Source organism: Cebus imitator, unplaced genomic scaffold, assembly GCF_001604975.1.
Source record: "Cebus imitator isolate Cc_AM_T3 unplaced genomic scaffold, Cebus_imitator-1.0 Scaffold55, whole genome shotgun sequence".
Lineage (NCBI taxonomy): Eukaryota > Metazoa > Chordata > Mammalia > Primates > Cebidae > Cebus > Cebus imitator.
The window spans coordinates 5,894,357-5,906,149 of NW_016107370.1; the positions used below are offsets into that span (position 1 = coordinate 5,894,357).

At 42.3% G+C, this 11,793-nt stretch overlaps 1 protein-coding gene across 1 annotated transcript in view; it reads left to right on the plus strand.

Annotated features, from left to right (window-relative positions):
* PHLPP1 (PH domain and leucine rich repeat protein phosphatase 1) overlaps positions 1–11,793 on the plus strand; it is a 249,363-nt gene that overhangs the window by 138,587 nt on the left and 98,983 nt on the right. Inside the window, exon 4 of the mRNA XM_037738637.1 lies at positions 11,365–11,531. Within this exon, the coding sequence (XP_037594565.1) occupies positions 11,365–11,531 (167 nt within the window). The remainder of the gene's footprint in view (positions 1–11,364; positions 11,532–11,793) is intronic.

Genomic DNA, 11,793 nt, shown 5'->3' on the forward strand with positions numbered 1-11,793 from the left:
TTTTTTTGAGACGGAGTTTCGCTCTTGTTACCCAGGCTGGAGTGCAATGGCGCGATCTCGGCTCACCGCAACCTCTGCCTCCTGGGTTCAGGCAATTCTCCTGCCTCAGCCTCCTGAGAAGCTGGGATTACAGGCACGCGCCACCATGCCCAGCCAATTTTTTGTAGTTTTGGTAGAGACGGAGTTTCACCATGTTGACCAGGATGGTCTCGATCTCTTGACCTTGTGATCCACCCGCCTCGGCCTCCCAAAGTGTTGGGATTACAGGCGTGAGCCACTGCGCCCGGCTTTTTTTGTATTTTAAAAACAAAACAAGTGGCTCATTTCTAGTAGTAGAACCACTTGAATATGGATTTGTATTATGTATTTTAATAGAAAGCTAGAATATAGGTTTTTTTGTGATTTGTTTCTCCTTTGTCAAGGTGATATCACCTTTGGGGGAATGCTGCCATGACGTTCAGAAACGTTCTCAGGTAGTAACATTTTGAAGACAGTGTTGATACATATTTTGCCAATAAGGAAATGAGGAAGGAACTCTTGAGTTCAGATTTGATCTCCACCCAAACTGAACTCTATTTTTTTGTTGTTACTGAGAAACACAATGGGGTTTGTGTGTGTGAAGCAGGACTAACTGGTAGAGTGACACTGATGGCTCATGATTTTGGAAGGCTGTTGGTGACATCTCCTCTGACCCTATACATTTGCTCCTGACTCCTAAAAAGTGAGGCGCCAGGTCCGCATTTTCACTTTTGGCTGCATGGTTAGCTCACTGGACAAATGCAGCAGAAGTGTCTGTGAATACGTGGCTCATTTTGTCAAGGGAGGGGACTGTGTCAGCACTGGTGCTATCGATGTAGAGCTCTGAGGATTGTTGTTGGCCATGGGTGTGCTCTTATGGCACCCTTGCATATACTTTAGTGAATTATAGTTATTTAGATGTGTGTGCCCTCAAGAGGCTAAGCTTTTGAAGACAAAGACTGCATCTCTCCAGTGCCTAGTACAGTTTCTGATTCATAAAAGGAAAATAACAAATGTATATTGAATGATTCACTCAGGTTAGTGTGATGGACCTGCACATGCTGCCTCCTCGTCCCCATCCCCTCACCTCTGCTGGCCAAGAGAGCTGGGGATGCCTCAGAGGATCTCTTGGTCTGGAGTTCTCTGTATTGGTTTTTAAAATACTGTTATGGCTTGGTGCTTGAACAGTGAGCCAGGGATTTTCTTTTTTCCTTCCCCAGCCTGCAGTTCTTTATACTTATTTTTGGGTCTTTTAACTATATTTTAACAGGCACTTCATAGCCAATCATTTAAAAATTATAGATCCTACCCCCCACAAATGCTTTTGTCATGATAGAATGCCATCTCTCATTTTTAACCTATTAGTAATAGCCCATATGGATTTTCCAGTTGTCTTCACTGATTTGCTATTTTATTACCTCTCATAATTTTAAATGGTGTGTAATTCGATTATCTTTTTTTCTTTTCTTTTCCCTTCTTTTTTTTGAGACGACATCTCTCTCTGTCACTCAGGCTAGAGCACAGTGGCATAGTAATAATTCACTGCAGCCTCTAACTTCTGAGCCGAAGGATTCCTCCCACCTCAGCTTCCCTTGTAGCTGGGACTATAGACACGTGGCACCATACCTGGCCATTTTTAAATTTTTTAGAGGTGGGATCTCACTATGTTGTCCAGGCTGGTCTCCTCCTGGGCTCAAGTGGCCCTCCCACCTTAGCCTCCCTAAGTGTTGAGATTAGAGGCATATGCCACTGTTCCTGGTTCATATTTTATTTCTTATATATTTTCATCTCATTTAACCTTTTAAGAAAAATAAATGGGGAGATTCTGAAATTCCAGGTGGAATTTCGTAAGTAAAAAACTGGTAGCTTTGATATGCTTCTATTAGAACATTATTAAGATATATGATATAATTAATGTTATAGGAATGTTTTCTGCATCTGGTTGTTAAACAGGTTAGTAAGATGAGATGTCATCATGAAAAGCTCTGGGGTTGAGCTAAGGCATTTCTATGTTTTTTGTTTGTTTGTTTGAGACGGAGTCTTGCTCTGTTGCCCAGGCTGGAGTACAGTGGCACAATCTCTGCTCACAACCTCCGCCTCCCATGTTCAAGCTATTCTTCTGCTTCAGCCTCCCAAGTAGCTGGGATTGTAGGCACATGCCACCATGCCCAGCTAATTTTGTTATTTGCCATATTGGCCAGGCTGCTCTCGAACCTCAGGTGATCTGCCTGCCTCAACCTCCCAAAGTGCTGGGATTATGCCCGATTGTTTTGTTTTCTTTTGTTTAAGACAGAATTTTGCTCTCGCACCCAGGCTGGAGTGCAGTGGTACAGTCTTGGCTCACTGCAGCCTTGACCTTCTGGGCTCAAGCAGTCCTCCCACCTCAGCCTCCTAAGTACCTGGACTACAGACGTGCACCACCACAACTGGCTAACTTTTGTATTTTTTTGTAGAGATGGTGTTTCCCCATTCTGCCCAGGTTGGTTTCAAACTTCTGAAGTCAAGTGATCTGCTCACCTTGGCCTCCTAAAGTGCTGGGATTACAGGCATGAGCCACCACACCCATCCTTTTATAGAATTTCTTTTTTTTCCTTTTTATTTATTTATTTATTTTTAGTAGAGACCAGGTTTCACCATGTTGGTCAGGTTGGTCTCGACCTCCTGACCTCAGGTGATCCACCCATCTCACCCTTCCAAAGTGCTAGGATTACAGGTGTGAGCCATCATGCCCAGCCCTAGAATTTCTTTAAAAAAATGATTGCATGTTGTGGAGCAGTGAGAATTAAAATGTTCATTAAAATTCACAGTTTTTGTTTTATATAAAATAGTATAAAACTGTATACTGTATAAAACTGTATAAAACTCCCAAAGCATTCTTTGGGAGATGAGAATTAAAAGTAGGTCAGTTGAGGTTAAGAATTGTTTACAGTTCTTACTCCCCAGAGACTATTCCTGTAGTCAGAAGCATAATTTCCCAAGCCACTGAAGGGTGTATGCTAGAGCAATTAATGACCCATAATGCTGCTTGACAGCAGTGTTTTACTTTACACAAGCAGAATTATTTGTGCTATTTCAGCTGCTTTGGCCGGGCATTTTAGAGTCATTCTGCTTAATTTTGAGCATGTTATGCACATAATGAGGATAAATACAACTTTACTAAAGTATAGAGGGGACAAAAAACATCACTTGAATGTTACTGTGAACTTCCTCTTGCCTATGAAAGATGATTGTCCACTAAGTGAACCATAAAGAGTAATGGGAATGATGCAGAAGTCCTCTTGCAAGTGAAGATGAGAATTTTGAAAACATGATGGGGATAGGGTAAGGATAGGACAGATAGATTGGTTTACAAATGCAACCCAGCTACACTCAGAGGAGGGACATTTTTTGTCATACGGGTCCTAAGAATAGGCAAAGAAATGACTTAGGACAGTGTCAAACTGAGTAATATCTTAGAAATGTGTGGCCACCCATTAAGTCATCTGAAAATTTTGTGGTTTATATTAGCATTTTCTAATAGTGCAGTGTTCTTTAGAGAAAGTATTTTAAGGACCAAATGAATCTCCCTTCTCCCATGTTCGTTTACAAGTCCTTTGGAAAAAAGAGAGACAACCTGAGCAGGTAGTTGGAAATTTTGATATATCTCTCAGAATATGTCCATCGTGGTAGAAAGGTCCCATTTAATTTACTAACTCTCTAAATTATTAGTCTTAAATTATTTATTTTTAGTAGAGATAGAGTTTCACCATGTTGGCCAGGCTGGTCTCGAACTCCTGACCTCAAGTTATCAGCCCCCCTCGGCCTGGCAAGGTGTTGGGATTACTGGCGTGAGCCACTGCGCCCAGCTAGCCTTAAATTTTTTTCTGTTTGTTGTTTGTTTGTTTCGTTTTGTTATTGAGATGGAGTCTTGTTCTGTCGACTAGGCTGGAGTGCAGTGGTACGACCTCAGCTCACTGCTATCTCTGCCTCCCGGTTTCAAGCGATTCTCCTGCCTCAGCCTCCCAAGTAGCTGGGATTACAGGCGCCCACCACCACACCCGGCTAATTTTTGTATTTTCAGTAGAGTCAGGGTTTCCCCATGTTGGCCAGGCTGGTCATGAACTCCTAACGTCATGTGATCCACCCTCCTCGGCCTCACAAAGCGCTGGGATTACTGGCGTCAGCCACTGCCCCCAGACTCATGTTAATACAGACTAAAACTGACTTCCTAAGGCACAGTTACCTTCAGCTGATCACAGCTTGAATCTGTTCATTTGTAATTCACTGATGGTTTGGCTGATTGCACTTTATCTAACTGCTCAAGGCGTGAAAGCATTGGCCTATACTGTGGTCTTTTTTGTTTTATAGACTTGTATTGTTTGTGGTGGTAGATGTTGTTGGGATACTTGGTCTACAGAGCCTTTCCTGAGTTTTAAAAATGAATAAAATTGTGTTATTGCAGCAACTTGTTAAAGTGATCAGGGAGGTGTTACTTAGTCTACTTTAGAGATAAGGACACTGAAGGACAGATAAGTGAAGTGACCTATTCAAAGCCTCGAAGCTAGTAAGTAGAACTGTTCCTATGTACCCCACATACTGTTAGGCTCGAGCCCTTTTTTCTGTATGTCAAGTTGCTTAGACCTCACCCTTGTGCCTTCAGCTGTCTTGTTTGTGGTTATAAGTATAGTAGCTTTTGCCAAAAGGAATTAATATTCTAATCATGAGATCCTTTAGAAGCTTTCTATAACAGAGATATGTGGCACCTTCTATATGTGCCTGTTTCACTTCCCAAATTTCTGTAACCTCTTATACTTTTCCTGTAACCTTTAAAATTTTGGTTAGGTACTCACTGGATGGCATCACCATTGCCCAGCTGGACAAGTTGTATGAGACTGGAGTGGGCAGAACCCATGATGTCAAGGAATGATACCCCATAGGGCTTCACCCCGAAATCTGTATTTGGTCAGCAGATGGTCTCTACTGCTTCTCCCAAGGAGGAGTCACTGTCTCTTACCACCTTGTCTTCATTTCTAAGGCTTAAACATACCCTGAGAAGTACATCTAATTTTATTTGCTCTAGCTATGTTATTTTGTGATGGGGATTAGAGGAACCTCCCTTCTCGTAAGATCTGAACTTTATTCTAGACCTTGACCTGATGGCATAGAGTTAATAGTACAGTCTCCTGTTCAAACTCGGATGCTGCTACCTTTTTTGGTTTTTTGGAGACCCAGTTTCGCTCTTATCACCCAGGCTGGAGTGCGATGGCAAGCAATCTCCGCTCATTGCAACCTCTGCCTGCTGGGTTCGAGTGATGCTTCTGCCTCAGCCTCCCGAGTAGCTGGGATTCCAGGCGCCTATCGCCATGCCTGGTTAATTTTTGTATTTTTAGTAGAGACAGGCATTTCGCCAGATGGCCAGGCTGTTCTCGAACTCCTGACCTCAAGTGATCCACCCACCTCGGCCTCCCAAAATGTTGGGATTACCATCATAAGCCACCACGGCCAGCCTGATCCTGCTGCATTTTAAAGTAAGTGACATTGGGTGCACACACACTCTGTGTCTCAGTTTAACTTTTGTCTTTGAAACGGGTAAGTTCTTACAGCACAGAATTGTTGTGAAGATTAAGCTAAATATTGTATCTTAAGCTCTTGGAAGAGTGCCTGTCGCAATGAAAGCACTACTTAAATGTTAACTATTATTATTATTGTTACTTGGAAAAGGAAAATGCTAGAATAATAAAGGCAGCTTGCTCTGAGGTGTGTACAGTGATTTTCTGATTAATATTATGTATGTAGGCCTTTCTTATTTGAGGCAGGATCTCAGTTTTAATAGCTGCTGTGTAGGTGGGTCACAGTTTCTTTGGATAGCCCAGCTGGTAGTTTTCTCATTTGGGAATCAAGCCATACCTTCCAAGTAGAGTGCTTTCCTCTCTTTGTGGTAGAGCCCTGATGTGCCCAGGTTGCTCTGGGTGGAAGTATTTATGTCCCCCATTCTGTTGCCAGCTCGTGGGACTGGGCAGTGGTGCAGCTAGTGGTAGCTTTTGTGGTCACCTTTGCAGCTCACAGCTTCGTGGCCATGTTGACAGATTGAGTTTATGTTCTCACAATAGACTGTCCTAGTTCTGCGTGGCTCGCACAGGACTGCCCTTGCTTGTTGTAGCCTCATTAATGTGGTTTCCTCCTCCTTGTTTCCAGCACAAACAGCTTATAGTCCAGAAGGAGGAAAGGAAGCCAATACAACTTGACGTTAAATCATTTTCTCTTAGTTGTCCAAAGGGAATATTTAGTGGGATGCTTCATTTAAAATGGAATTTGTCTTCTTGAAAGTAGTCACCACATGAAAGGATGCACCAGATGTAGAGGCTGACTGGTCAGAAAGGAGGAGGTGTAAGGTCGTCCTGTGGCCATTCTTCCAGATGTTTTGAGGGTCTTCCCAAGTACTCAGCATGGGATTATATCACTGAGCAAAATAGAAAAGTCCTTTTCTTTATGGAGATTACAGTCTAGAGACAGAGACAGAGAAAAAATAAGAAAATTCCTTAGTACAGTAGGCTCTCCTTACCTGTGAGTTTCCCATTTTCAGATTCAGCCAACCGTGAATCAAAATGTGCAGATACAGAGAGCTGAGTGTACCATGGCATTTTGTCAGGGACTTGAGCATCCATAGATTTTGGTAACTGCTGGGATCAAGAAACTAATCCCCAGTGGATACAGAGTATCGACCATACGTTGAAGATCACCTCACACTTCTCAGAACCTTTCCACATGTTCCATTTTACCCACATTAAAAGCCAGAGTCCTTATAAGGCCTGAAGGCCCCACGGGGTCTGCTGTCTTAACCGCTATCCCCCGCCCCTTTCCCTTCTGACCTTGTGGCCAGTCACCCTTATTATCAGGTGTTCTCAGGTCCCTCAGACATGCCAGGTATGCTCCTTTTAAAGATGTTTCGTGCCCAAGTGTGCTGGCCCACGCCTGTAATCCTAGTACTGTGAAAGGCTGAGGCAGGTGGATCACTTGAGGTCAGAAGTTCAAGACCAGCCTAGCCAACATGGTGAAACCCTGTCTCTACTAAAAATACAAAAATTAGCTGCCTGTAATCTCAGCTACACAGGAGGCTGAGGCAGGAGAATTGCTCGAGCCAATGGAGTGGAGGTTGCAGTGAGCTGAGATCACGCCAATACTCCAGCCTGGGCGACAGAGCAAGACTCTGTCTGAAACAAACAAACAAAAAACCTCTGAATTGGCCGGACATGGTTGCTCACGCCTATAATCCCACCAGTTTGGGAGGCTGAGGTGGGTGGATCACAAGGTCAGGAGCTCAAGACCAGCCTGGCCAAAATGATGAAACCCATCTGTACTAAAAATACAAAAAGTTCGGCAGACGTGGCAGCAGGCACCTTAATCCTAGCTACTTGAGAGGCTGAGGCAAAGAATTGCTTGAATCCAGGAGGTGGAGATTGCAGTAAGCCAAGATCGCACCACTGCACTCCAGCCTGGGTGACAGAGCGAGACTCAAGCAAGACTTCATCGTAAATAAGTAAATAAAGAAGGTGGTTTTGGTTTTTGTTTGTTTTTGTTTTTGTTTTGACCCAGGATCTGGCTTTACTGCCCAGGCTGGAATGTGGTAGTGTGATCAAAGCTCATTGCAGCCTCTACCTTCTGGGTTCAAGTGGTCCACCCACCTCAGCCTCCCAAGTAGCTGGGACTATAGGCATGCACCACCACACCCAGCTAATTAAAAAAAATTTTTTTAAGTAGAAATGGGGGTCTCACTATGTTGCCCAGGCTGGTCTCAAACTTCTGGGCTCAAGCAGTCTTCCTACCCAGCCTCCCAAAGTGCTAGGATTACAGGCTTCCTTCTTTCTAAGGGCTGTAACTCTGGGCACTTCCTCTGCCTGGCAGCATCTTCTCTCTCAGATAAATCCTGTCAGCCAGCTTATCCTGTTTTTCCTGTCTAAATGTCATCTTTTCAGGGTGGTTGGTGGGAACTACCCTGACTAACCTATTTAAATTCGAATCCACCACCTTCCCAGCAATCCTGACCCCGTTTCTCATGTTTTGTGCTTACCATTTTTTTTTAACATAATTATTTATTTATTTGTGAAGAAAGCTTAATAGGGGTAGGGATCTTCATTTTGTTTCCTGAAGTATATTAAGTGCTTACCTAGAACAGTAATTGGCACTTCTAGTAGATATTCAGTAAACATATTGAATGAATGAAAATTAAAAGTACAGTGGAAAAAATGAAGGGTTGCATTAGTTTCCTGTGGCTGCTGTAACATATTAACAAAACCTTGGTGGCTTAATAGAAATTTATTTTCTCATTTGTATCAAGTCAGGTTGATACATATGGATCTAGTTCCTTCATTTTATCTGCAGCTCTAAGCAGCTGGTTCTCTCTCCCGGTTTCAGAATATATAAATCCCAGAGAAGTCGTCTGATTAGCCCATACTGGCACCTGTTGGATCAGTCTGTGGCTTCAGCAAATAGAACACTTGTATTGATGAGACCTGGAGTGCATGCCTACCCCCAAATCCAGAGCATCTGGATACTTAGTTTGCAGTTCTCCTTAGGATCATGAGTTTGAAGGTGAAAGGATTTGGGGAAGACAAAAAACAGATTTCTACTGAAGCTTCAAGTTTGGGCTTGGACATTACATCCTCTGAGGATCCTTTTCTGACCCCTGGAATCCTGTTCTGTGCCCTTGCATTTCCTATTCTTGTAACAGTTATCAGGTAGTATCTTAATTACCCTCTTCTCTTGATGTGTACTCATTCAGGGGAGACTGTGTCTGTCTTGTTTTCCTGTTGTATCTCAGGAAATACAAGTTCTGCCACACACCATTAAGTAGATGCTCAACACATAGTTTTGAATGAATGATTCCACTGACTAGCAGAACTTTCAACCTCACTTTCTATAAATAGGTTCCCATCTGCTTCCTAAGAACGTCATAGGAATCCTGTGTGGTATGGTGCTTCTGGACCTGATTTCAGGCCCATTAACGTTCTATCTCTTTTTACATCTTTCTTTATATGGGTGGTTTGGCCCTGTTGAATTTTATTTTTCCTATTTAATGCTGAAAATTCACAGAAAGATAAAATTGATAAAATGCAAACTCAGACTTCCTCAGTAAAGTGTTTAGAGATAAGCCGTGCCCAGCCTTTCCCAGCCCAGTATACCTTTAGCTTCCATGTGTGCACAGTAATTTCTCCTAACTTCAAATATGCCATCAGCAGAACTTTTTTTTTTTTTTTTTGAGACAGAGTCTCGCTCTGTCGCCAGGCTGGAGTGCAGTGGCGCAATGTTGGCTCACTGTAACCTCCGCCTCCTGGGTTCAAGCAATTCTCCTGCCTCAGCCTACCGAATAGCTGGGATTATAGGCGCCTGCCACCATGCCCAGCTAAGTTTTGTATTTTTAGTAGAGACGAGGTTTCACCATGTTGGCCAGTCTGGTCTCGAACTTCTGACCTCAAATGATCCACCCAGCTCAGCCTTACAAAGTGCTGGGATTATAGATGTGAGCCACTGTGCCCTGTTTAGCAGAACATACTGTATGCACATTTACTTCTGGATACTTTTAGCATCAGTAGAATGTGGATTTTAGTGGATATAAAATGTGAATCAAGCTGGGTGTGGTGGCTCATGCCTGTAATTCCAGCACTTTGAGAGGATTACCTGAGACAACGTGGCAAGACCCTGCCTCTAATTTAATATTAAAAAAAAAAAATTTTTTTTTAATAAAAAATAAAATGTGAATGATTTGATTTGAAAATGCTAGTGTTAGTAGTAATACCAGTTAGAATAGTAATAGCAGTTAACATTTATTGAGTGCTTTTTGTGTGCCAGGCATGTAGAAGTAGGTTCCATCTTTAGGCCTGTTAATACAGATGAGAAAACTGGATCTTAGATCAGCGATCTGTTCAAGTTATCTCAGACCCTAAGTATTGGTGCTGGGCTGTGAATCTGGACACTGAGCTCAGAACCACACCTCTAAGGACTACATTCTATTGCCTTGTATAATTAGGAACGGAAACCTGGGGTTTGGTAAAAGAACAAGACATCAGATTGATCACAGATAAACAGTGAAGTTTCTGCCCTAAAGCTTTGGTAAAGATAAATAGGGAGAACTAACCAAAGTCTTAGGACTGTATTCCCTTGGCCCCTGTGAGGAGAGAGCAGGATGTGTGGAGGTGGGACAGAAGCCACTTGCTTTGGCGTACATTGGTACTGTGTCACCTGCAGTACTGGCAAGAGCATTTGGGAAATACAGGGTGCTCAGTGTATTTTCTGTTTCCTGCATAAAAGTTGGTCTTTATTTAGCTCTGAGATCCTGATTGTGGGAGGAGTCATTTAACCAGAAAGGCATTGAACATCTGGATAAATATTTAGACATAAAATAAGTTTTACAAAATACTTACATGAAGCAAAGCACAATGAATTTATAAGCATTTCACTGAAACTTTGTGGGAGAGACAGCCTGAAAAGTTTATATCAGATGGGTAATGGAGTCTGATTATACTTTACCATTAATTGAAGATCTGTACAAGGTCAATGATACTCTTTTTCTTTATTTGTTCTATTTTAAATCAGTATATACAGTGGCTTTCATATGTTCAGTTTAGATCTTAGTATCTGTCTCTTGACCCTGTATTTACTCCATTGCTCTAAATTCTCTTACTGTGGGAGAGAATTATTCCTTATGTTTTCAGGAATAAAACTCCTACATTGGAGGAGATTACTGATATCATTAAACCTGATGGGGTAATCTGTCTCCTATGCTAGGTTACTGAACTTACCCTCTAGGCAGGGACACTTTCCTGCTTTTATAAAGTACTTGGGTCAAATACCAAGTACAGACATGCGTCACTTAATGCCAGGGATACATCCTGGAAATGTGTCGTTAGGCAGTTTCTTCGTGGTGCATCAAGAGTGTATTCACACAAACCTAGATGGTGTGGCCTACCACACACTTAGGCTATATAATATAGCCTATTGCTCCTAGGTTACAAACCTGTGTAGCATGCTACTGTCCCAAATACTGTCGGCAGTTTTAACAAAATGGTAAGTATGTGTGTATTTAAACATAGAAAAGGCGGTCTGTTGTGCTATGACACTGTGATGGCTGCCACATCACTAGGTGTTAGGAATTTTTCAGCTCCTGTATAATCTTATGGGACTGCCATGTGTGATATGTTATTGACTGAAAGGTCAGTATGTGGCACATGATTGAATACTCTATTGGTTTATACGTGGACTAATAGTGCTATTTGAACAGAATATCTGTTCCAAACTGGGATTGTCTTATTTCATAGAAAGTAGTTACAGGATAAGTCGATGGCATTAAAATTAAATTTTATCCCTCTCTAGGTTGCATCCCAGCGCATTAGCTCGGTGGACCTCTCGTGTTGCAGCCTGGAACATCTGCCTGCCAACCTCTTCTACAGCCAAGACCTCACTCATCTTAATTTAAAACAAAACTTCCTAAGGCAAAACCCTAGCCTCCCAGCTGCCAGGGGGCTTAATGAACTGCAAAGGTGAGCCTGCAGAAATGAGTGGATCTTTAGGAAGGGGTAGGGGCAGAATGAATGGGGGCAGACTGAACTTATGCTTGTTATCTCTTGAACATTCTCACTGAAAGAGCTAGTGTGTAAACTGTCTCAGAGAGCAGGGTGATAGAACTTTGCTTATTAGTAAAGACATTACCAATTCTCATTGTGAATTTTTTTTTCAAGGTTCCTGCTTTTAAAACTAATGATTTATGGTATTTATTAACTGGATAGAGTTGTATAAGAACAA